General features: G+C 44.3%; 2 protein-coding genes and 5 non-coding genes across 8 annotated transcripts in view; all 7 read left to right on the top strand.

The window, feature by feature from the left end:
• Positions 1–8,048, top strand: part of mfhas1 (malignant fibrous histiocytoma amplified sequence 1) — a 31,915-nt gene extending 23,867 nt beyond the window's left edge. For both annotated transcript variants that reach the window (XM_035991202.1, XM_031319184.2), the window contains exons 8-9: positions 7,014–7,271; positions 7,788–8,048. In XM_035991202.1, coding sequence (XP_035847095.1) covers positions 7,014–7,144 — 131 coding nt within the window. In that variant the 3' untranslated portion in view covers positions 7,145–7,271; positions 7,788–8,048. The remainder of the gene's footprint in view (positions 1–7,013; positions 7,272–7,787) is intronic.
• A 5,183-nt stretch (positions 8,049–13,231) lies between these two features.
• rpl17 (ribosomal protein L17) lies at positions 13,232–19,697 on the top strand. Its single transcript, XM_031319192.2, has 7 exons — positions 13,232–13,313; positions 13,905–13,954; positions 14,138–14,178; positions 15,806–15,940; positions 16,815–16,913; positions 18,131–18,322; positions 19,616–19,697. The coding sequence occupies exons 2-7, from the start codon at positions 13,915–13,917 to the stop codon at positions 19,661–19,663; spliced, it is 555 nt and encodes a 184-aa protein (XP_031175052.1). The 5' UTR covers positions 13,232–13,313; positions 13,905–13,914; the 3' UTR covers positions 19,664–19,697.
• LOC116064125 lies at positions 13,999–14,067 on the top strand. The gene has a single exon (XR_004108463.1). It is a non-coding gene; the product is annotated as a small nucleolar RNA SNORD58 (small nucleolar RNA).
• LOC116064126 lies at positions 15,239–15,305 on the top strand. Its single transcript, XR_004108464.1, has one exon. It is a non-coding gene; the product is annotated as a small nucleolar RNA SNORD58 (small nucleolar RNA).
• LOC116064129 lies at positions 16,675–16,741 on the top strand. Its single transcript, XR_004108467.2, has one exon. It is a non-coding gene; the product is annotated as a small nucleolar RNA SNORD58 (small nucleolar RNA).
• On the top strand, positions 16,988–17,054 carry LOC116064127. The gene has a single exon (XR_004108465.1). It is a non-coding gene; the product is annotated as a small nucleolar RNA SNORD58 (small nucleolar RNA).
• On the top strand, positions 19,481–19,546 carry LOC116064128. The gene has a single exon (XR_004108466.1). It is a non-coding gene; the product is annotated as a small nucleolar RNA SNORD58 (small nucleolar RNA).
• Positions 19,698–26,233: the final 6,536 nt, after the last annotated feature.

The following is a 26,233-nucleotide window of genomic DNA, read 5'->3' as shown; positions in this document are numbered from 1 at the left end:
CTGTGAGGCCATTAGGGCTGCCCTCTCTGAGTCCATTAACCCACTAATCAGCTGTAGAGATCAGACACACACACACACACACACACGCACACACGTGCACAAACACACACAGCTGATCGGCTGTGTGTTGATGATGTAAGAGGATGAACGGACTGACTGTTAGTCTTTTTGTGTGTGTGTGTGTGTGTGTGTGTGTGTGTGTGTGCGTGTGTGTGTGTTTTCACACTGTGCACGCTGCATGGAGCTCTGCAACCCATATAAACTTCTTTAGACACCTTTTTAAATCTTTTTGAACGTGTTGAAAAGCTGCGTCTCGGCGTGAACCTGAGCCGAGGACTATTTGCAGAGCAGATCTAGTTTCTAGTTTGAAAGGTCACACAGTCTCACATCTGTTGCTGCTGTCAAGTTTTAAACTTTGAGAGGGAAACAGACTGGAGCACATTCAGCAAAAGAGTACAAGTAGGGAAATCTGAACATCCCCCTGCAGCCCTGGATGACTTTCACATTAAAACCTTGTTTTGTCAGAGCACCTCCAGCTCAATAATACCCAGTTATTTTATTTGAGTTATTTTATTATCTCTGCAGATTTAGACAGATTGCAGCAGCAGAAATCCAATCCTATCAATGGTGACCTGCCAGATCAATGCCGAATAACTCTTCTAGTTTATAATCTCAGTGTGACCCAGATTAACAGCCCTCGGGATTGTTTTATAGCATCGCAGTTAAAGCAGGAACACAATGTCTGACTGAATGTTTGCTTTCTGCTAAACCTACAAGATAAGAAGCAGGTTTGATAATGAGGAATAGATCTCCAGCAGCACTTAACCCATGAAACCATTACGGTTATTGATCCTTTCTGCTCTCTCTGCATGTCTGCAGCAGATACAGTCTGACATACAGACAGAAAGAGAGCTCAACAGTGTGGTTACAGAAGTAAAAACTCTCCATAAGAATTTATATTATCAGCCATAGGGCCTATCTTGCACCCAGCGCAGCACAAAGCCTGATGCAAGTGTCTTTGCTAGTTTAAGACCGTCCAGCGTCCACGCCGTTTAAATAGCAAATGCACCTGCACTCATCTGTGGCCCATGGGCGTGCTGGTCTTACAGGGAGGTGTGTTCAGGTGCATTCTGGGCGTGCTGGTCTTACAGGAAGGTGTGTTCAGGTGCATTCTGGGCGTGCTGGTCTTACAGGAAGGTGTGTTCAGGTGCATTCTGGGCGTGCTGGTCTTACAGGAAGGTGTGTTCAGGTGCATTCTGTGTGTGCTGGTCTTACAGGAAGGTGTGTTCAGGTGCATTCTGTGTGTGCTGGTCTTACAGGGAGGTGTGTTCAGGTGCATTCTGGGAGTATTGCTATCTTGAGGCAGCAGGAAGTGATCGCACCATTGACCAACAAAAACCTGGTCTAAAGTCAATAACGCAGCATTTCATTGTTATTTTAACAGAGCATTAGTAAAATGCTCCTAGGCTCATGCACAGCGTGCACACTATGATTGTTACACACACAGGGACGCACAGCAGCACACACACACACACACACACACACACACACAGGGACGCACAGCAGCACACACACATGCAGAAGATTACAAATAAAAATATTAGGGTGCAAATCCTCCATCATAACAGCAATGCTCCAAGGTCCAAACACGCCTGGCTTTTAAAGGGAATGGGAGATGATCTCTGATTGGTTGATTGCGTGTTACGCCCAAAACACCCCTCTGATTAATGAAGACACTAAGTACAACCCTTTAGAACCATGCACCCGGCGCACGGACCCTTTTTTCCCGCCGTTAAACTAGCAAAAAGTGGATTTGGACACGCCCTAAACACACCTGCACCAGGCACTTCACGGCGTGCGCTCAGATCGTTAAAATGGGGCACAACTGTTGGATCGTTTCCAGTTTCTAAAATGGGAGGATTTTTCTTTTACTTTTAATACTTAAACTACATTTTCCTGATAATACTTACAGACTTTTACTGAAGTAACATTTCCACTGCAGGACTTGTAACTTGTAACAGAGTATTATTACAGTGTGGTATTAGTACTTTTACTGCAGTAAAGGATCGGAGTACTTCTTCCACTGCGAGCTGCATTAAGGCCCGAAAACCTCCACCAAACAGGACGCGGCGTCTTGTATTTTGAGGACTAAACTTCTACTTTCACTTACGATTTTGAATGCAGCACTTTCACTGAACATTTCTCCCACTGCTGGAATCCAGATGTGTTATTCATGAGTGGAAGCAGCTGACTCGTACATCCAGCTGTGCGTCCTTGAATTAGGCCAAAGCCTGAAACTGTGCGACCCAGAATAACCTGACATCAGGGAGCAGGAATGTGCAGCAGGTAGAGAGCAATCAGTCACATTCCTGCTCTGCTCGCCTCATCCCCCCCCCCGACAGCTGAAGGCCGATCGCCCGCAGCCATAAAAGGAAAGAGACACACTGGAAGTCTTCCTGTCTGCAGGAGACTCGGAAAGAGTCTCGCTGCTCCATTCACAAACGGTTTCCACACAGATCACACTCTTCCTGCTCTGTTGGGAGCGTCCGACGGAAAGACTTTGAGGATTGTCTGGCCGCGGCCCAACCAGGCTACAGGCTAAACATTCATACTTTAAAGCTGCACTTACTGATTGTCTTCATGGTGGATTATTGTGTGGATGAATGGATTAGTTGTTGGTAATGCTATAAAATTGAATAAAACACCCAAAATTCAATGAAAGTTATCATTTATTTTACCTGCGAAGAACATTCTATTGGTTCTCTATAGGGGTGCAAGATATATCTACTCAATATCGTTATCGCAATATATCGAAAGTGTCGCAATAAGTATGCAATATTTAGTTTATTTTGTGGAGCGCTGCGTCCCGTCCGTTGGCTGTGTGGCTTAGTTGTGTTTGATGTAGAGCTTGAAACGCTGTAATGATCATGTTTCATTGGCCAGTTACCGTGACACGTGCACATGTTAGTGCACGTCAGCACACGGGGCCACTACGTGACAAACCCTATGGAGCGGACCACGTGGTGCATATTTTGACAGAGTGACAGTGTTAGTGAATAAATAGATAGAGACAACAAAACGGAACGAATCAGAGAAGAGAAAGAAAAGTTGTGTCCTGTTCTCTTTATTTATATATTTATACTGTCCAACCAGTAGAACATGTCCTGTTCTGTAGACATGGTTCTTATTGGACCAGTCCAATATGACCGTCAGTTGAAATAAACCTTGTGTTGTAAGAAAACTTATTTTATTTGTTATGAATCTATTTTGATGCATTTTCCCGTAACTTTTGTAATTTTAAATGTTTAAAAATATCAAAATTAATATCTATCGCAATATTCATAATCGATATCGCAATTACATTTCATTGTGTCAATATCGTCCACCCCTACTTCTCTACAACGTAAATACATACATGCATGTTATTTGTGGGTAATTTGGTTGAAAGAAAAAACTTTGAAAACGGGTCAAATCTGACCCGAGAACAACAGGAGGGTTAAAGAGAGTGCAGGACTATCAGGGTGTGTGTCCCGTCTTCTTCCTCCCTGCGTCTGCTCTCGCTCCGGCTGCTTAAATATTTACAATCTTCATCCTAAAATAGAACCGCGTGAAGCTGTAAATCCTGCAGAGACAGAGAGAGGCTGAAGCCGAGTCTGTTAACCGTCCCACACACGACAAAAGATCATATGAGAGCTGGAAGCAGCTTAGTCTAATCCATAAACCTGCTGCTACCCATGATGCACTGGGCCCCCAGTCCAACCAGCCATAAACCTGCTGCTACCCATGATGCACTGGGCCCCCAGTCCAACCAGCCATAAACCTGCTGCTACCCATGATGCACTGGGCCCCCAGTCCACCCAGCTGTCGGTACCCGATCTGGGCTGCCTGCACGATCCGTTATGCACATACGCAGATGATAGTCCTGTTTACGCCACTGCACGATCCGTTCCACGCTTGCGCACCTTTTGCATCGCGAGAATTTCATTCATTCCACAGCGCTCGCAAAGGGGACTGGGGAGGAAACTGCAGGTCTGCAGAGACAGAAAGACTCAGACTTCATTCCACATGGAACCAAAATGGTGTCTGTTCATGTAACATGTAACAACTCCTTCATTATTTGGGATTGGCAACCACGTAAACACCTCGTAATGCACAGCGTAAGATACATTTAAAAACATCACAACACCCCCGCACTACATGATGTCACAAATAACAATGTCACCAAGGCGTAGTACACTGACGTCGATATGCGGTTTTGCATCAGTGACAATAAGTCCTTAATTTAAAGATCTTTATAAAACAGACCCACAGTGAACTGCATAATGATTAACATCAAATGTAGCCTACAAAAATATTATTCCCGCAGTGCAAAAGGTGCGCACGCGTGGAACGGTTCGTGCGGTGTCGTAAACAGGGTTATCATCTGCATAACGGAGCGTACAGGCAGCACAGATCGGGTACTGACACCAGCCATAAACCTGCTGCTACCCATGATGCACTGGGCCCAGAGTCAAGATGTTTGGGGGGTGTATACGTCCTTGAGGGGAAGATGTTTTGGGGCATGTATACGTCCTGGAGAGGCAGATATTTGGGGGGTGTATACGTCCTGGAGAGGCAGATATTTGGGGGGTGTCTACATCCTAAAGGGACAGATGTTTGGGGGGTGTATACGTCCTAAAGGGACAGATGTTTGGGGGGGTGTATACATCCTGGAGGGGAAGATGTTTAGGGGGTTTAAACGTCCTGGATGGGCAGATATTTGAGGGGTGTATACGTCCTAGAAGGGCAGATGTTTGGGGGGGTGTATACGTCCTAAAGGGACAGATGTTTGGGGGGGTGTATACGTCCTAAAGGGACAGATGTTTGGGGGGGTGTATACATCCTGGAGGGGAAGATGTTTGGGGGGTGTATACGTCCTAGAAGGGCAGATATTTGGGGGGTGTATAGGTCCTAGAAGGGCAGATATTTGGGGGGTGTATAGGTCCTAGAAGGGCAGATGTTTGGGGGGTGTATAGGTCCTAGAAGGGCAGATGTTTGGGGGGTGTATAGGTCCTAGAAGGGCAGATGTTTGGGGGGTGTATACGTCCTGGATGGGCAGATGTTTGGGGGGTGTATACGTCCTGGAGAGGCAGATGTTTTGGGGGGTGTATACGTCCTGGAGAGGCAGATATTTTGGGGGGTATATACGTCCTGGATGGGCAGATGTTTTGGGGGGTGTATACGTCCTGGATGGGCAGATGTTTTGGGGGGTGTATACGTCCTGGATGGGCAGATGTTTGGGGGGTGTATACGTCCTGGAAGGGCAGACGTTTGGGGGGTGTATACATCCTGGAGGGGAAGATGTTTGGGGGGTGTATACGTCCTGGAGAGGCAGATGTTTTGGGGGGTGTATACGTCCTGGATGGGCAGATGTTTTGGGGGGTGTATACGTCCTGGATGGGCAGATGTTTGGGGGGTGTATACGTCCTGGAAGGGCAGATGTTTGGGGGGTGTATACATCCTGGATGGGCAGATGTTTGGGGGGTGTATACGTCCTGGATGGGCAGATGTTTTGGGGGGTGTATACGTCCTGGATGGGCAGATGTTTTGGGGGGTGTATACGTCCTGGATGGGCAGATATTTGGGGGATGTATACTTCCTGGAGAGGCAGATGTTTTGGGGGGTGTATACGTCCTGGAGAGGCAGATGTTTTGGGGGGTGTATACGTCCTGGAGAGGCAGATATTTTGGGGGTTGTATACGTCCTGGAGAGGCAGATATTTGGGGGATGTATACTTCCTGGAGAGGCAGATGTTTTGGGGGGTGTATACATCCTGGATGGGCAGATATTTGGGGGTGTATACGTCCTGGAGAGGCAGATGTTTTGGGGGTGTATACGTCCTGGATGGGCAGATATTTGGGGGTGTATACGTCCTGGAGAGGCAGATGTTTGGGGGTGTATACGTCCTGGATGGGCAGATATTTGGGGGTCTATATGTCTTGGAGAGGCAGATGTTTGGGGGGTATAGTTTTGTCTCTGGGTGTGACGGGCCTGCAGTGATTTTGGACCAGATGTGTCTCTGTGAGAGCGTCAGATTAATCCGTCTTCATCTGATGAAGCCTGGGGAATGTGTGGAAGTGAAGGCTTAGCTTTCACTCGCTCATATTTAAATATTTATTAATATCTCAGTGAAAACGTGAACTCAGCGGGGACACGCACGGGAACAATGCTCGGAAACAGAAACCATCACACAGCTGTTGGTCCTGTTCCGGCATCAGTATTTATGGATTTTACATCATGTTTGTTGATTCATTGTCCCTTTATCTGTGTATTACACTCTAACAGTGTTTCTCAAAGGGGTTACGTGTCCCCCTAGGGGTGCTCTGGAGGACTGCAGGGGTTACGTGTCCCCCTAGGGGTGCTCTGGAGGACTGCAGGGGGTACGTGTCCCCCTAAGAGTACTCTGGAGGACTGCAGGGGGGTGCTTGTTTATATATTTATACTGTCCAACCAGTAGAACATGTCCTGTTCAACATCAACTCATAACTCGCTGTTTCTTAAAATATAAACTAATTCTTCAAAAACACAAACACACTATACATACATATTTATATTATACTTATAATACTTATATATAATAAAACATATACTTATAATACTTCTATATAATAAAACCTATACTTATTATTGTCTCCTTCATTCTGTATTTGATTATTAACGTAAGGAGTCCTGTGTTTTAAACTCAGAGCCTTGGCGCCCTCTGCTGGACATGAGCGGAAAATATTCCTTTATTTCTTTACATATATATTCTGTTAAATCTTTAAATTTTAAGACTTTTTTCACAATGTTTAAAAAGTGTCTCTGTGTGTGTGTGTGTCTGTCTGTCTGTCTGTGTGTGTGTGTGTGTTTGTGTATCTGTGTGTGTGTGTATGTGTGTGTGTGTGTGTGTCTCTGTGTGTGTGTATGTGTATGTGTGTGTGTATGTGTATGTGTGTGTGTGTGTGTGTGTGTGTGTGTGTGTGTGTGTGTTCCAGGTGAGCTGCTGAGCCAGCCGCGGCCTGAGGGTCTGACGGAGATCGTCTGTCCCAGGAACGGCTCGGAGCGCGTCGACGTGGCGCTGGTTTACCCGCCGACGCCCGCCGTGCTGAGCCCCGGCCTCAAGTGATCTTCAGCCTCCGCCTCGCCCCCCCGCTGCACCCCCCACCCCCTACCCCACCCCCCCACCTCCAACGGCCTGCTACACGACCCCCAAAAGCCCAAAACTCTGAACATGAAGGATCACTGCCTCGTCTGTACGTATCTGTCCTACAGTTTGTTTTTTATCTTGACAGAAATACTTTCTACTTACACACACACACACACACACACACACACACACAGAGACACAGAGAGACACACACACACACACACTAGCTAGTAGTCCTTACCTAGGTACTGTCAGGGCCCTCATACTCTGCTTCTGACTGGCTAGTAGTCCTTAACTAGCTACTGATCATGTGATCTTACCTAGCTACTGAGCATGTGCGACTGCCAACAAAGATGTTCCAGCAGTGAGAGGTCTCACTCTGTAGCTAAAACAGAGACCTGAACACAGGGTGAAAAGAGGAGCTGCAGCAATGAGCAGTACAACAAAAATATGGTGTTTTTTGGTAATTAAACCATGTAAACCTATTCTGATATAACCTCTAAATACAATTATGAACCTGAAAATGAGCAGAATATGAGCTCTTTAAACAAATAGTCAACCCTACTTACCTTACAGGTGTAATAAAAGAAGACCTGTCCCTAAATGTGTCCTTGTGTTGCAGGTTGTTGATGCGTCAGTGATGACATCAGACAGTATTTAAGGATCTGGATGAGTCTCTCAGTCTCTGGACATCCGTGGGTCTCTTTAATCATTTCTACACACTACAGACGTCTGTCTAACGCTGAGGACCGTGTTGCATCGTGGGCCGGATCTCTGCACCGTCTCCCCTCTGAAGGTTTCGAGTGTTTGAGTGTCTGTGTGGGTCAGACACTGACGCAGCAAAAACATTAAGATATGTTGAGTTTATGTGCAAGAAGAGAGAGAGAGAGAGAGGAACTGCAGCGATTTACACGTGGAAAGATTCCTCCAGCAAAATGAAATGTAGCAGAGCAGCTGGGCGTTTAACGTTTAAAGGGTAACTTTTTTTTTTTTTGCAACCTAATGTTCCTATGTGTTTGTGTCTAAGTGACTGATGGTTACAACCCCCTCCAATTATAAAAACAAAAGATTTTGTTGCTTTTTTTTAACGTTTTTGTTGCCTTTCGACATCCGTGAAATTGCGTTCGCTAAACCCACCAGACTCCATGTAGATAATCAGTACTTTTATCATTGTAAAACACACTTCATTCAAAGTCGTCAGAAACTAAATTAAACTACCAAAAGCCGTCTTGGTTCATCTTTCCACTGTTCCAACAATCACCACTCTGGTTTGGTTGAAATAAACCCTTAATTCACCCATTTACATGTGGAGATATGCTGGCTCTATACACACTAAAAGTCCTGATTATTTACATGGAGTCTGGTGGAAATATGCTGGCTCTATACACACTAAAAGTCCTGATTATTTACATGGAGTCTGGTGGAAATATGCTGGCTCTATACACGCTAAAAGTCCTGATTATTTACATGGAGTCTGGTGGAAATATGCTGGCTCTATACACGCTAAAAGTCCTGATTATTTACATGGAGTCTGGTGTAGTTTGGTGATGGTGATTTCGGGGCTGTTCCATGTTAAACTAAAAGGATCTTACTCTATAACTAAAAGATCTATCTCTGTAGGGATCCATCCCATAATGTTGTCAGACACTTAGAATAATAATCTGAGTCTGTCAGTGGCAACAACAGAACTTTTAGTGGACGTAGTGTAAGTTTAACGTTACAGCTTGTTTACTGTCTTTTTTTCGAAAATTACAAACATGAATCCAACATATTAATAGCAAATATAAATCCCCACTGCTTACTGGCCTATAGGTAAGGTAGTCACTAAGGTAGCCACCCACAGATACAGTTAATAAGGATTCACTCTGCCACGTGTATGTGTAACATTAAAACAACAATTATTAGGCTATTTTACTGTAATAGCTTAGTATTCTATGCAAACAAAGTTATGTATAAAGGCTTTAGGCCACCCTACACGTTACTGTAGGCTCAGTTTAATATGCTTAACTTAATTTTAGGCAATATACTGTATGTGGTAGGGGGTCCCTGCTCTCTGTCTTTCAGTTAAGGGGTCCTTGGTTTACAAAACGTTGAAGACCCCTGACTTAGACACAAAAACATGGGGACATAAAGTTGGAAAATGTTGGAAATGAAATGAATTCATCCTTTGATGCCCGGGAGAAAAATCCCTCTTATCTGTACAGAAGTTTGGTTCAGCAGCGTGAGATGTGACGTTGGAGCCGAGGAGAGTTCAGGAGAGATGTGTACAGATGTGTATCCGAGCGTGTGAGTGATGTACAGATGTGTATCCGAGCGTGTGACTGTAAAAATAAAAGAAAATCAGGTCTTTCTTTCACTTCACATTCATTTCTGGAGGCGGCCTCTAGCTCACCCAGTATGAGCGTGCGCCCCATGCCAGCTGATGGTACAGATCCATTTGTCCGTGCGACGCTTCTGTGGCGCCGCGCTCCACCCGATTCCTCTAGGTGGCGTCAAGCGACTTCAACGTGCACGCAAAGCATCCCGGGAAGGCGGTCCAAAAGCTGGCCGATGCCCATCTTTATGCAAATTAATCTGTTGAACGCGACGCGACTATCCAGTAGAAGTAGACAATAGAAATCTTAGTAGAGAGAAAGTAGAGAAATCTTTTAAACTGACCTTTGTTGATCTGAAATGAAGACAGATTCAGCAACTGCACGGCCTATTTCTCTCTTCAAATGTTTTCAGAAACACGTTTCGGTGAACTATTTTAGTCCAATATGAGATCGTATTCTCAACGAGACGCCATGACAGTCTGTTGAAATTCTCGAGAAGCCAAACCCACGTCAGGCGTTCGTCCAATCAGCTGCCGGTTAGGGGCGTGGAGCATCAACCATGGATCTATGACGTCACGACACCACGCTTCAGTCGTGTCGGACAAATGGATCTCTACCGTAAAGCGAGAATGATACTGGATGCATCCATGGTGGCGCGCGCCATCGTAACATCAAAATGACGTAATATCCTGCCGACGTGCCCGATTTCTGGCGCACGCCCAGCTGTCGCACACGGCTCTTTTTTTTTCAGCGGCGTGAGACAAAGTGGAAACGGGAAGCCTGAACGGGTTCGCCAAAAACCAGATGCCAGGACTCACAGTGACTGCTAGTCTCTCTGGTAAACTTACTGGTTAAGATGAGATCTTTTACGGCGAATGAAAGGCTTGATCCCACCAAGTAGCTCATCCAATCAGATCCAAGCATTGACGTCAATGCTGCTGCCAGTTCTGCCGTTGTTTACCTTTTTCTTCTTCTTCTAGTCCGTAGAAAGAGCAAAGTCTGTAGCCTTTCCTCATTAGCGCCACCTCTGATCAGGAGAAGACTGTAACTAGTGTCGCGACCACCAACGCGGGAATAAATAGTTACAGCAATCCTATCACGTCACATTTGTACGTGCCAGCTGGGCTGCGTCCAGTATAATTCTCGCTTAAGTCCTTTGCAGCGGCTGTCGGTACGCGATCTGTGCTGCGTGCACGATCCAAATGTGCATGAAGTATCGTGCACGCAGCACAGATTGGGTACCGACAGTGGCCCGGGTTCGAGTCCGCCCTGCTGCCCTTTGCTGCGTGTCATCCCCCATCTCTCTCCCACCTTTCCTGTCCATCCACTGTCACTCTGAAATAAAGGGTAAAAAAAGCCCCCAAAAATAATGAAAAAAATTATTTCTGGATGTTTTTCACTGCGAGATGTAAATAATATCTTTATTTTTGTATGTTTTCATTATTTACAGTGCAATGTGGTGCATGAGTCTGTGTGGGCGTCACACACGGGGTTTTATACGTAACGTCTCACGGTTCAACATGAAATACCAAATAAACCAAAAACTGCTTTAGTACCTCAGAACTCTGGCTCCTTCTTTAGTTTACAGGATGAGAGGGAAACTAGGAAGGCTTTGGGGGGAAATATTCTCCACTTTTTTGACTTTGTTTTTCACTTTTAAAGGTCCCATGACATGGTGCTCTTTGGATGCTTTTATATAGACCTTAGTGGTCCTCTAATACTGTATCTGAAGTCTCTTTATATAGACCTTAGTGGTCTCCTAATACTGTATCTGAAGTCTCTTTATATAGACCTTAGTGGTCTCCTAATACTGTATCTGAAGTCTCTTTATATAGACCTTAGTGGTCCCCTAATACTGTATCTGAAGTCTCTTTATATAGACCTTAGTGGTCTCCTAATACTGTATCTGAAGTCTCTTTATATAGACCTTAGTGGTCCCCTAATACTGTATCTGAAGTCTCTTTATATAGACCTTAGTGGTCCCCTAATACTGTATCTGAAGTCTCTTTATATAGACCTTAGTGGTCTCCTAATACTGTATCTGAAGTCTCTTTATATAGACCTTAGTGGTCCCCTAATACTGTATCTGAAGTCTCTTTATATAGACCTTAGTGGTCTCCTAATACTGTATCTGAAGTCTCTTTATATAGACCTTAGTGGTCCTCTAATACTGTATCTGAAGTCTCTTTATATAGACCTTAGTGGTCCCCTAATACTGTATCTGAAGTCTCTTTATATAGACCTTAGTGGTCCCCTAATACTGTATCTGAAGTCTCTTTCCCTAAATTCAGCCTTGGTGCAGAATTACAGCCACTACAGCCAGTCCCACAATGAGCTTTCCTTAGGACTTTTAAATCCAAATGTCTGTTGCTTTTTTCACTTTTATACACTTTTTATCATTTTTTTTGACATTTTGTTGCTTATTTTCATCGACTGTTAATATACAGTCTATGCTTATTTTACATTTTTGTCAACAAAGAAGTGTATCTTATCTTATCTCCCCTGAGGATGGGTTGAGTGCAGAATGCAGAAATATCACGTTAATTAATGTGATTATTAATGTTTTTGTCAACAACCAAAGCACCAAATGTCTGTCCATACAAGAAGTCCAAAAGATAATAATTTTTTTATGATGTATAACAGAGATGATAATCTGAGACTATTTGAAAAGTTAAATCAGGAGAACGTTTTGCTAATTTCACACTCTTTTCGACATTATTTTTTACATTTCTGTCGGCTTTTTTCAATGTTTTTTTTCAATTCAAAATCAATTCAATTTTATTTATAGTATTAAATCATAATTAAAGCTGCAAGCAACGTTGGACGGGGCCCTCGCACGTCTGCATGCGTCGGGGTTACTGGCGGACGCCACTCCTTGCGACGGTGCATTTTCCATCATTAATGTCTTAAGATGGCACAGACCGAATTTGAAGATGATCGGATGAAATCATTAGGAGGAGTTTGTTAAAGTACGACATGTGGAAATGGCCAAAATCGCACTAATTTCGAACTTTGAAATCAAAATGGCGGACTTCCGGTTGGGTTTAGGGTATGGCTCCAATGATGTTTTTTGTACATCTTGACATGTTACATATGTGTACCAAGTTTCGTGAGTCTACGTTAAACGCACTGCAGGGGCTCAATTTTTAAAATCTTGTAGGGGGCGCTAGCGAGCCATTTTTGCGCGCCTATTCCCGAAACCCATAAAATACGTAAATTTTCACCAGACTTGATGCGACCGGCAAATTTGGTGAGTTTTTGAATATGTTAAGCCCCTCAAAAAGCTGTTTTCGCCTTTTGTTTTTTAAATCAACTTTTTTCAACATTTAAAAATAAGTTAGTTGCTATTTTTCTAGTTTTTTTTTCACTTTTTTGAAACCTTCTATCAATTTTTTATTTTCAAATGCTATAAAATCTAATAAAATACCTAAATTAACTGAAAGTAATGAACTGAAAATTTATTTTTACACTAAAGGACGTTGTAGGGAACCATCCACGTTCATTTTCTTGGGACAATTTCTTGAAAGAAACCCAGATTTTTGATATAGAGACTTTTTGAAAATGGGTCAAATTTGACCCGAAGACACCAGGAGAGTTAAACAAGTACAGTATGTGATAAAACTCTTACTTACTTTCCAGTATTTTGAATTTGGACTGCAGTAGCCTTGGTAACCGCTAGCTGTCAGTATTACATATTGCCATCATTACAGAAGGTCCCGGATGTTGTCCAGGCGCCTCCTCCGCCTGGCCGGCAGGGGGCGGTAAACCTTCCAAGACGCAGAAAAAGCGGAGCGCTGTCCCCGGAACTTCCTCTTCCTTCCGCGGCCTCAGAGGTAGGAGAACAGTCCCGCATATGAAAACAACAATCTACATTAAATCTCAACTAAATCTTCACCATCCTGCTTCTTTTATCCACTGCTCTTTGTTAACAACATGTAAACACTTACCGTGATGTTAGATTTCTGTGTTTGGTGGCGGGAATTCAGATTTAATGTCATTTTTGTGGAGGACGCCGGTTTGGTGGCTATCACGTTAGCTTTCCGCCATGTTGGCTCCGTGTGCCGATATAACTGCACCAAACTACTGTGTTTAAACGCTAATTTCTGTACTTAACATGTTCCATGTGTTCTACAATGTTAACTAGTGTATTTGGGTAATTCTCGCGGTATTTGTGGGTGTTATTAGTGCCGAAAACTGTTGTATCCGTGTCGCTTTTAACTGCACCAAACTACTGTGTAAAAACGCTCGTTTCTGTACTTAACATATCCCATGTGTTCTGCAGTGTTAACTAGTGTTTCTGCTTAATTTTCGTGGTATTTGTGGCTGTTATTATTGCCGAAAATTTAGCAAACACTAACTTAACGTACTGCTAGGCTTTTTACCGACTTATTTTATATTCATTTAACATTTTCCTGATCTTCCAGATATCTGAAAATGGTCCGCTACTCTCTCGACCCCGAGAACCCGACTAAATGTGAGTAACGTGATGTTTTGGGGTCTTTGTAACACTTAACGTGGCAGCTGCGATGACTTCTTAGGACACCTTTGGATTACTCATGAAAATAACTCATGAAAGATCTGAGCTACCACATTGTATTTAAGGCGTTTAACGTATAAATCCACTGGATTCTCAAAGGTGCGTTTTTATTTTTTGCAGCATGCAAGTCGAGGGGATCCAACCTCCGGGTGCACTTCAAGGTAAGTGGTCTGAAGTTGGCTGAAACGAGCTCTTAAACGGCTATTTCGTTTTTCAACATGGACCATATTTTCCTATGTAAGTGTCTGACAACATTATGGGAAGGATCCCTACAGAGAGACTTATTTTAAGACGTTTCTGTTTAACCAGACTCCATTTAAGAAAACACTACTTTTAGCGTGTGTAGAGCCAGCATACTCTCACATGTAAATCAGTAAACTATGTGTTTATTTCAACCAAAACTAGAGTTGTGATGGTTGGAAAAGTGGAAGGACGACCCAAAATGGCTTTTCATAGTTTTATTTTGTTGCTGTTGACTTTGAATGAAGCGTATTTTACGATGCTAAAATTGCTGTTTATTTACATGGAGTCTGGTGGGTTTAGCGAATGCAATTTCCTGGATGTTTTTATGTTTCAAAAAAATGATCTTACTCTTTAACTAAAAGGTCTATCTCTGTAGGGATCCTTTCATAATGTTGTCAGACACTTAGAATAATAATGAGTCTGTCAGCGGCAACAACAGAACTTTTGTGAATGTAAATGTAAGCTGGACAACCTGTTAAGTTACATTACAGCTTGTTTCTGGCTTAATACTGGACCAATGTCACTGATTGTTCCCATCAGTCCCTTAGAGACAGGAACATAGGGTCCACGTTGAGAAACAGAAGATACCGTTTACATCTTTTACATTTTAAGTTCTTTGGCTGTTATCAGTCTGTTTTTATACACACACGCAGGCAGACACAGGCACACACACAGGCAGGCAGGCAGACGCACACACACAGCTGCAAAAACTAGTTATTTTTGTTACTCATCAATCATCTCCTTAAAATCAACTTCCTTGTCTTTTGAACAATTTGGAAATCTGGTTTTTAAACCTCCAAAATTTCTAATGCTCGGTTATGTAACCAGAGTCCAGAAAGCCGCTGGCTTAAAATAAGAAAGTTGTCCAAGACTTTTACTCTTCTCAACTTAAACGCTTTTTCGCGCACACACACACACACCTTCATTACATCACGTCTCAGGTCTGTTGGTGTAACGGTGTGGCTCACGTGGAGCAGGCTGCAGTGATGATGACTTAGGACACCTTTGAATCAACCGTGAAAATCAAATGTTGTATCTGAGCGATCTGATCTTCACTGTGAGTCACACTGTTCATTACACCACTGGTTCTCAAACTGTTTTCAGTAATGTTCCCCTTTTTGAATAGTTTGTTTAAGCCGTGTACCCCCTGATCAGCGCTAATCCTTTTTGGTAGAAAAAAAGGCAAGAAGAGGTCAAAATAGTATCAGACTTTTTACTCTTAACTTAAATGCCTTAACTCTTTATTCATATTTTTTTTTATTATTATTCCTAACTGGAAATATACAGCGTAACAGCAGCAAGTTACAAGTACATACAAACACACAGGAATACAAGAAATATACTAGAGGTAATAAAGAACTCATGAACGTGGCGGATTGAAACGAATGTACACTTTGTTTGTAGAGCGGTGAATCAGTGTCACACACACACACACAGACAGAGGCACAGACACACACGCACACACACAGAGGCACAGACACACACACACAGACAGAGGCACAGACACACATTTCTGATGTAGTGTACGTTTGTTTTTCTCACCAGAACACCCGTGAGACCGCCCAGGCAATCAAGGGCATGCACATCCGCAAGGCCAACAAGTACCTGCGGGACGTCGTGGTCAAGCACCAGTGCGTTCCTTTCCGTCGCTACAACGGCGGCGTGGGCCGCTGTGCTCAGGTAACGAGAGCGTTGACTAGACGTAACGCTGTTCACGGGTTCCTGCTGGGCTGAGATGTAGTTATAGAATAATAACTACATGTTCGTTATGTTATTAGAGTACAAACAGACTTCACGTGAATGTTACATTTCAGGGAACTTTACCCAGTAAATACTTCTCTCAGATTATAATCCACAGATTCTCTATATGGCTGAAGTATTAGTTTTAATAGGTGTGTCTCTGTGTGTGTGTGTGTGTCTCTCTCTGTGTTTGTCTCTCTGTGTGTTTGTCTCTGTGCGTGTTTGTGTCTCTCTCTCTGTGTGTGTGTGTCTCTCTGTGCGTGTGTCTCTGTGTGTGCGTGTGTGTCTCTCTGTGTGTGTGTGTGTGCGTGTGTCTCTGTGTGTGTGTGTGTGTGTGTGTGTGTGTGTGTGTCTCTGTGTCTCTGTGTGTGTGTGTGTGTCTCTGTGTGTGTGTCTCTGTGTGTGTGTCTCTGTGTGTGTGTGTGTGTGTCTCTGTGTGTGTGTGTCTCTGTGCGTGTGTGTGTCTCTCTCTGTGCGTGTGTCTCTGTGTGTGTGTGTGTGTGTGTGTATGCACCAATAACGAGGCAAATTCCTTCTTTTCTCGTGCTAATAATCCACTGGTTCTGTTCTATGGCCGTGAAGTTGTCATTAACTTCATCCTAGTTGGTGTTGATAAAGTCATATTTACCTTTTGAGAATCCTGGGGGGCGGGGTGCGACCCTGTGTTTTAAAAGTTGCCATGACGACGATCTTAGGACACCTTTGGATTAAAGATGAAACTAATCTTTTAATCCGAGCAGCTTGTGGAGGATACCCTGGCTGCAGTTCACCCCCCTGAAGAACAGTCTTTAAACTTGTTGTTGTTCTTTTTCAGGCCAAACAGTTCGGCTGGACTCAGGGCCGCTGGCCCAAGAAGAGCGCCGAGTTCCTCCTCCACATGCTCAAGAACGCCGAGAGCAACGCCGAGCTTAAGGTACACACACACACGCCTTCATTAGATCACGTCTCAGGTCTGTTGGTGTAACGGTGTGGCTCACGTGGAGCAGGCTGCAGTGATGATGACTTAGGACACCTTTGAATCAACCGTGAAAATCAAATGTTGTATCTGAGCGATCTGATCTTCACTGTGAGTCACGCTGTTCATTAGAAGTCCCTGAGCTGAGGGACGTACGGGGAACTTTGGGGAGGGGTCCGCAGCAGTGGTGTAGTCTACGTGATACGCAGGTGTAGTGTCTACCCATTAGGAAAGGTCAATGATTTCAGTATACCCACTGACAAAGCGCCAGGGTACCGTTACGTAACAATGATTGTTTTGCGAGAGACCTTTCACACTTAACGTTCATAAATTCACCCCGTCTGTGTTACGAGTCTCCTAGGATCACAGTTGCTTGGCGGTCATTCTCTGCACAAATGTAAAGTAGATGTATGAAACGAAAGCCTGCCCCTGAAGCTCTACTGCTGCTGTGGCTGCCGTTGCAGCAGACGTTAACGTTACAGAAAATGAGGCGGATGCTTTACGCGCTAACGTTACAAAAAACCTATGGGGCCCGTCGCTCTGGGACGGGCGAGTCTAATGCTGGGAGGGAATGAATGTACTCTCATATCGATTGATGACCATTTTAGGGTGAAGGGAAAACCTTTCTCTCTGTTTGATAACATTACAAGTAAAGTGAGGCTTTGCTGTCGGCTCTCCACCTCCAGCCAGCGCCCAGACGGAGCTGTTAATGTTCTGATATATCATTTTCCTCCTCCTGCATCCAACATGCAGCAGTAGATGTCAGATGCCAGGTTGATTTTCCTGCCGTCTCTGACGGGAACATGCAGGTTTTTGGGCCACCACCAAAATAAAACGTGACACAGCTGAGTGTTTCCTCCGTCCCTCTGTCTCTCTTCTTTCTCCGGGAAATGAAGCTGCCTTCAAGCGTGCTCATAACCATCTGACTGAAAACAGGAACTGAAATATAACGTCTACTTGTGCTACGTTGGAGGGTTGAACGCAGCCCTGTTCAGCTTTCAACGCGCTACATTGTCGGCTGAACGTGGCGCTGGTTCCCCTGCTCCCTGTGTTTCTGATTGGTTCCCCTGTGTTCTGATTGGTTCCCCTGCGTCCCCTGTGTTTCTGATTGGTTCCCCTGTGTTCTGATTGGTTCCCCTGGTTCTGATTGGTTCCCCTGCTCTCCCCTGTTTCAGGGTCTGGACGTAGACTCCCTGGTCATCGAGCACATCCAGGTGAACAAGGCCCCGAAGATGAGGCGACGCACGTACCGCGCCCACGGCCGCATCAACCCGTACATGAGCTCGCCGTGCCACATCGAGATGATCCTCACGGAGAAGGAGCAGATCGTCCCCAAACCAGAGGAGGAGGTGGCCCAGAAGAAGAAGGTCAGGACACGTTTATATCTTTAGATCAACCGTAACGACGTTATAATAAACAGATATTAAAGTGTTCTCAGATCTGCTAAAATACAACAAACTGAGTCTAAAACTAAAATCATTTCCAACTTCCTGTTATTAAACAAATTGAACATTGAATATTTGAATATAAAAGGCAGTGGATGGTTCCCTACAACGCTCTTTACAAGTAGAATACATCATCAGTTCACTACTTTCATTGAATTTGGGCGTTTTAATAGTTTTCAATTTGATAGCATTTGAAAGTGAAATTGATAAAAGAACTTTGAAACAAGTCACTAAAATGTTGAAAAAAGTGACTAAAATTTTGGGGGAAAAATCCACAAACTTCAAATGCGCAAAAATAATCAAACGGAACAAATTGAATTGAACATAAAAGGCAGAACTTTAAGTGACTTGTTACATTTTAAAGAGCAGTTTCCTGCTGATATTTCCATCTAACATTAAATCTGAGTTTCTGTAGCGATGAGACTGAAGTATGACGTCATCGGTTCGGCTGTCAGCTGGGACGAGATCAGATAAATAAATGATCAGTTCACTACTTTAACTGAATTTGGGTGTTTGATTAAATTTTATAGCATTTCAAAAAAAAAATTGATAAACGAATGTTTGAACAAAGTGCAAATGCGCAAAAAGAAAATTGACAAACATCAGAAAAGCTTCAGAAACGTCAGAAAAAACGGACAGAAACACATCAGAAGTGACAAAACTGTCAATAAGAAGACAAACATTGGAAAAGTTCTAGAACTGACCAATATATCGAAATTATGTCTATCGTGATACGAGACTAGATGTGGTCTTTTCTGATGTTTTCACTTTTTTTTTATTTTTTTGACATCTTGAACATTTTTTTGATTTTTTTTTTTCAACATTTTCACCGTTTTTTTCCCCCGATATTTGTTGCCTTTTTTACGTCATTTTTGTAATAGAAAAACTGGCTAAAAAACAAATTAGAGGGGAGAAATTGTCAAAGGGACAACGTGGACGTGTTTAATCTCCCAAACCGTCGGTGGCTGACAGAAGTTGTCGGAGCGAATGAACACGATCAGAATACTGAGAACACTTTAATATCTGTTGATTATATCATATTTAACAAGGTTACTGCATGTTTTGTGTGTGTGTGTGAAGCTGCAATGATGACATCTTAGGAGACCTTCAGATAAACCATGAAACTAACCTTTGAACCTGAGCAGCTGATTGGTTGAAACATGCTGACTTCCTGTGTGTGTGGGCGGGTCTTAACTCTGAGTTTGTGTCCTGCAGGTTTCACAGAAGAAGCTGAAGAAGCAGAAGCTGATGGCTCGGGAATAAAATCTGAAATAAATCTGACTACTTGTTCTCCCCAGTCCAGTCTCCCTGCGTCTTGATTTCTCTTACGGTCGTTAACCTCTGACCACGGGCAGCTCGTCACACTTTACCAACCTCTCTCTGGTTGGTTGTGGATTCTCTAGCACAGGCTCTTCAATGTTTAGGACCCCTTAACTGAGAGAGAAGGAACAGGGACCCCTACTGCATACTTGCATATTAAACTGGGCCTAAAATAACGTGTAGGGTTAGGACATTGTTGTAAAATTGTGCTGCGGCTCCTTTAAGAGCTCAGTGTGTGTGTGGAAAGTGGGCAGAAGAGAGCGGAAGCAGATGTGTTGTAGGCTATGGATGCAACCAGAGCAGAGTTGGTGGAATAAGTTTAAGTTTTGAACACAGTGTGGGCGGTGTCGGAAATAAACTCCAGACTGGAAGCCAAGTTCATTCATTCAGTCTCACTAGAAACGGGATTTTAACCTCAACGTTATTCATATTATAACGTGGGCCCTGGAGGTAACCAGTCTCCCTGGTGTTCTGACCACGGTCAGGAGAGGTTAACACGTTGAACATTTTAGATTGAACAGCTGATTAATGTGAGCTGATGACCTCATCTGTTGACATTTCTGAATGCCTTCCTACAGCTGCTTCATAAATTCGGGCTTTCCACACAAACAAACGTAGCCTACATGTGTCATTAGTATGAGGGAAAAAAATGAGATTTTAACTGTCGGGCTCGGACAGAAATGTCTTAATGCCTGTCGGACGCGGGCCGGACTCCGACAGAAAAAGTCGGCACGATCCGGACTCTAGTAGGGTGACCTAAAGCCTTTATACGTACCTTTTTAGTACATAGAATACTAAGCTATTCAAATATTAGTTGGCATGATTTTATAAATCATGTTTTAATGTTACACATACATACCTTATGTCATTAACTGTGTCTGTGGATGACTACCTTACCTATAGGCCAGTAAGCATATCATCAATGTGGTTGTTTTTCACAAATAGGCTGATTTTTATATATAATATGTTGGAGTCATGTTAACACATTTCAATTTTGGGGGAAACAAAATTCTAAAAATATACAGTAATTTAGTGGCCCCCGTGCAGTAACTCTGAGGACCCCCTAGGGGCCCCGGACCCCCTGTTGAAGATCTCTGCTCTGGCAGTTGCTCACGCGAGGTTTCACTCATGAATATCTGAAAGTCTATCTGAGAATGTATTGTGACGTCCTTTAATCTTATACTTTCTAAGAGAAGGAGCTTATTTAGGTTATTTAAAATATAAAGTAAAAATGTAAAAAGCTGCTCACTGAAAGATGTAAAGTTTCTTCTCATGACTCGTGGTTGGAAGTTTGGAAGTTTTGTCTCTCGACATCATTTGCAAACCCAGCGGTGACTTTATATTATATTTGGTTAAAGTGGTCGCCGCCATCTTGTCAGTCAAAAATAGTCCATCTCTAACAGGGAGGAGAGTAAAGATGGAAAGCTCCTAAAGCTTAGCTCCATATAAATGCACGGATTATTAGTTGTTTTGTCGTTAGTGAAAAACAATATTGATCTTGTAGTTGAAAAAGGAGCCTCATATAAGTGACATTTCCTCCTCTGGAGTCCGTTCATTCACATTCAGAGATCGCCTATTTTGGACTGGGAAAATGGTAGTGGCCGGAAACACCAGCAGCTACAGTAAGTCGTAACAACCTTTTTTAGTAAACTTTGTGAACACTAACAATGTTGTCAATGCTTTGGTTAAGGTGTAGAGCCCCTGGTGATACTTGGAGCAAAGTCTCATGTTGTGTCGATCCTTATTAGTGGTTTAAAAAACCAGAATACGGTGAATCTTAAAAGTGACGTTTCCGTCCTAATTATGATTTTAAACTAAAGTTTGACTCGGGTATATTCACAAAAAGACCCTAGGTTGCATTTTGGCGAGAGTTACACTTTAAACACAATTCACAAAACCACACACCCAAACTGTAAAATACCTCAAATATACATTATATATCCTGCAAAATGAAGAACTGCAACTAAAACTACATATAGCATTATCAAAATCAAACTTTTCACCAAATGGCACACACTTCATTCATATTACCAGATTTTTGTCACGTTAATGCTTTTGTTTTGAAAGTACCAAGCAGCCTTAGCCACAGGTGAAGTCTACATATATGGGTGACCAGGTATGTAGGAGGTAGACACCAGGTGAAGTCTACATATATGGGTGACCAGGTATGTAGGAGGTAGACACCAGGTGTAGTCTACATATAGGGGTGACCAGGTATGTAGGAGGTAGACACCAGGTGTAGTCTACATATAGGGGTGACCAGGTATGTAGGAGGTAGACACCAGGTGTAGTCTACATATAGGGGTGACCAGGTATGTAGGAGGTAGACACCGGGTGTAGTCTACATATAGGGGTGACCAGGTATGTAGGAGGTAGACACCGGGTGAAGTCTACATATATGGGTGACCAGGTATGTAGGAGGTAGACACCGGGTGTAGTCTACATATATGGGTGACCAGGTATGTAGGAGGTAGACACCGGGTGTAGTCTACATATAGGGGTGACCAGGTATGTAGGAGGTAGACACCAGGTGAAGTCTACATATAGGGGTGACCAGGTATGTAGGAGGTAGACACCAGGTGAAGTCTACATATAGGGGTGACCAGGTATGTAGGAGGTAGACACCAGGTGTAGTCTACATATAGGGGTGACCAGGTATGTAGGAGGTAGACACCGGGTGTAGTCTACATATAGGGGTGACCAGGTATGTAGGAGGTAGACACCGGGTGTAGTCTACATATAGGGGTGACCAGGTATGTAGGAGGTAGACACCGGGTGTAGTCTACATATAGGGGTGACCAGGTATGTAGGAGGTAGACACCGGGTGTAGTCTACATATAGGGGTGACCAGGTATGTAGGAGGTAGACACCAGGTGAAGTCTACATATAGGGGTGACCAGGTATGTAGGAGGTAGACACCAGGTGTAGTCTACATATAGGGGTGACCAGGTATGTAGGAGGTAGACACCAGGTGAAGTCTACATATATGGGTGACCAGGTATGTAGGAGGTAGACACCAGGTGTAGTCTACATATATGGGTGACCAGGTATGTAGGAGGTAGACACCGGGTGTAGTCTACATATAGGGGTGACCAGGTATGTAGGAGGTAGACACCAGGTGAAGTCTACATATATGGGTGACCAGGTATGTAGGAGGTAGACACCAGGTGAAGTCTACATATAGGGGTGACCAGGTATGTAGGAGGTAGACACCAGGTGAAGTCTACATATATGGGTGACCAGGTATGTAGGAGGTAGACACCGGGTGTAGTCTACATATATGGGTGACCAGGTATGTAGGAGGTAGACACCGGGTGTAGTCTACATATAGGGGTGACCAGGTATGTAGGAGGTAGACACCGGGTGTAGTCTACATATAGGGGTGACCAGGTATGTAGGAGGTAGACACCAGGTGAAGTCTACATATAGGGGTGACCAGGTATGTAGGAGGTAGACACCGGGTGAAGTCTACATATATGGGTGACCAGGTATGTAGGAGGTAGACACCAGGTGTAGTCTACATATAGGGGTGACCAGGTATGTAGGAGGTAGACACCAGGTGAAGTCTACATATAGGGGTGACCAGGTATGTAGGAGGTAGACACCAGGTGTAGTCTACATATAGGGGTGACCAGGTATGTAGGAGGTAGACACCAGGTGAAGTCTACATATATGGGTGACCAGGTATGTAGGAGGTAGACACCAGGTGTAGTCTACATATATGGGTGACCAGGTATGTAGGAGGTAGACACCGGGTGTAGTCTACATATAGGGGTGACCAGGTATGTAGGAGGTAGACACCAGGTGAAGTCTACATATATGGGTGACCAGGTATGTAGGAGGTAGACACCGGGTGTAGTCTACATATAGGGGTGACCAGGTATGTAGGAGGTAGACACCAGGTGAAGTCTACATATATGGGTGACCAGGTATGTAGGAGGTAGACACCAGGTGAAGTCTACATATAGGGGTGACCAGGTATGTAGGAGGTAGACACCAGGTGAAGTCTACATATATGGGTGACCAGGTATGTAGGAGGTAGACACCGGGTGTAGTCTACATATAGGGGTGACCAGGTATGTAGGAGGTAGACACCGGGTGTAGTCTACATATATGGGTGACCAGGTATGTAGGAGGTAGACACCGGGTGTAGTCTACATATAGGGGTGACCAGGTATGTAGGAGGTAGACACCGGGTGTAGTCTACATATAGGGGTGACCAGGTATGTAGGAGGTAGACACCAGGTGAAGTCTACATATAGGGGTGACCAGGTATGTAGGAGGTAGACACCAGGTGAAGTCTACATATATGGGTGACCAGGTATGTAGGAGGTAGACACCAGGTGAAGTCTACATATAGGGGTGACCAGGTATGTAGGAGGTAGACACCAGGTGAAGTCTACATATATGGGTGACCAGGTATGTAGGAGGTAGACACCAGGTGTAGTCTACATATAGGGGTGACCAGGTATGTAGGAGGTAGACACCAGGTGAAGTCTACATATAGGGGTGACCAGGTATGTAGGAGGTAGACACCAGGTGTAGTCTACATATAGGGGTGACCAGGTATGTAGGAGGTAGACACCAGGTGAAGTCTACATATATGGGTGACCAGGTATGTAGGAGGTAGACACCAGGTGTAGTCTACATATATGGGTGACCAGGTATGTAGGAGGTAGACACCGGGTGTAGTCTACATATAGGGGTGACCAGGTATGTAGGAGGTAGACACCAGGTGAAGTCTACATATATGGGTGACCAGGTATGTAGGAGGTAGACACCAGGTGAAGTCTACATATAGGGGTGACCAGGTATGTAGGAGGTAGACACCAGGTGAAGTCTACATATATGGGTGACCAGGTATGTAGGAGGTAGACACCGGGTGTAGTCTACATATAGGGGTGACCAGGTATGTAGGAGGTAGACACCGGGTGTAGTCTACATATATGGGTGACCAGGTATGTAGGAGGTAGACACTGGGTGTAGTCTACATATAGGGGTGACCAGGTATGTAGGAGGTAGACACCGGGTGTAGTCTACATATAGGGGTGACCAGGTATGTAGGAGGTAGACACCAGGTGAAGTCTACATATAGGGGTGACCAGGTATGTAGGAGGTAGACACCAGGTGAAGTCTACATATATGGGTGACCAGGTATGTAGGAGGTAGACACCAGGTGAAGTCTACATATAGGGGTGACCAGGTATGTAGGAGGTAGACACCAGGTGAAGTCTACATATAGGGGTGACCAGGTATGTAGGAGGTAGACACCAGGTGAAGTCTACATATAGGGGTGACCAGGTATGTAGGAGGTAGACACCAGGTGTAGTCTACATATAGGTGTGACCAGGTATGTAGGAGGTAGACACCAGGTGTAGTCTACATATAGGGGTGACCAGGTATGTAGGAGGTAGACACCAGGTGAAGTCTACATATATGGGTGACCAGGTATGTAGGAGGTAGACACCGGGTGTAGTCTACATATATGGGTGACCAGGTATGTAGGAGGTAGACACCGGGTGTAGTCTACATATAGGGGTGACCAGGTATGTAGGAGGTAGACACCAGGTGAAGTCTACATATAGGGGTGACCAGGTATGTAGGAGGTAGACACCAGGTGAAGTCTACATATATGGGTGACCAGGTATGTAGGAGGTAGACACCAGGTGTAGTCTACATATATGGGTGACCAGGTATGTAGGAGGTAGACACCAGGTGAAGTCTACATATAGGGGTGACCAGGTATGTAGGAGGTAGACACCAGGTGAAGTCTACATATATGGGTGACCAGGTATGTAGGAGGTAGACACCGGGTGTAGTCTACATATAGGGGTGACCAGGTATGTAGGAGGTAGACACCGGGTGAAGTCTACATATAGGGGTGACCAGGTATGTAGGAGGTAGACACCAGGTGAAGTCTACATATATGGGTGACCAGGTATGTAGGAGGTAGACACCAGGTGAAGTCTACATATAGGGGTGACCAGGTATGTAGGAGGTAGACACCAGGTGTAGTCTACATATAGGGGTGACCAGGTATGTAGGAGGTAGACACCGGGTGTAGTCTACATATAGGGGTGACCAGGTATGTAGGAGGTAGACACCGGGTGAAGTCTACATATAGGGGTGACCAGGTATGTAGGAGGTAGACACCAGGTGAAGTCTACATATATGGGTGACCAGGTATGTAGGAGGTAGACACCAGGTGAAGTCTACATATAGGGGTGACCAGGTATGTAGGAGGTAGACACCAGGTGTAGTCTACATATAGGGGTGACCAGGTATGTAGGAGGTAGACACCGGGTGTAGTCTACATATAGGGGTGACCAGGTATGTAGGAGGTAGACACCGGGTGTAGTCTACATATATGGGTGACCAGGTATGTAGGAGGTAGACACCGGGTGTAGTCTACATATAGGGGTGACCAGGTATGTAGGAGGTAGACACCGGGTGTAGTCTACATATAGGGTTGACCAGGTATGTAGGAGGTAGACACCGGGTGTAGTCTACATA

This window comes from Sander lucioperca, chromosome 14, assembly GCF_008315115.2.
Source record: "Sander lucioperca isolate FBNREF2018 chromosome 14, SLUC_FBN_1.2, whole genome shotgun sequence".
NCBI classification, from domain to species: domain Eukaryota; kingdom Metazoa; phylum Chordata; class Actinopteri; order Perciformes; family Percidae; genus Sander; species Sander lucioperca.
This window is presented reverse-complemented; position numbering and strand designations above follow the sequence as displayed.

What these genes read in the sequence shown, in the direction of transcription:
- rpl17 (XM_031319192.2), top strand. Translation starts at nt 13,915, where the DNA reads ATGGTCCGCTACTCTCTCGACCCCGAGAACCCGACTAAAT. An exon ending in CCCCGAGAACCCGACTAAAT is followed by an intron (nt 13,955 to 14,137) that starts GTGAGTAACGTG and finishes TATTTTTTGCAG; the next exon opens with CATGCAAGTCGAGGGGATCC. An exon ending in GCGTGGGCCGCTGTGCTCAG is followed by an intron (nt 15,941 to 16,814) that starts GTAACGAGAGCG and finishes GTTCTTTTTCAG; the next exon opens with GCCAAACAGTTCGGCTGGAC.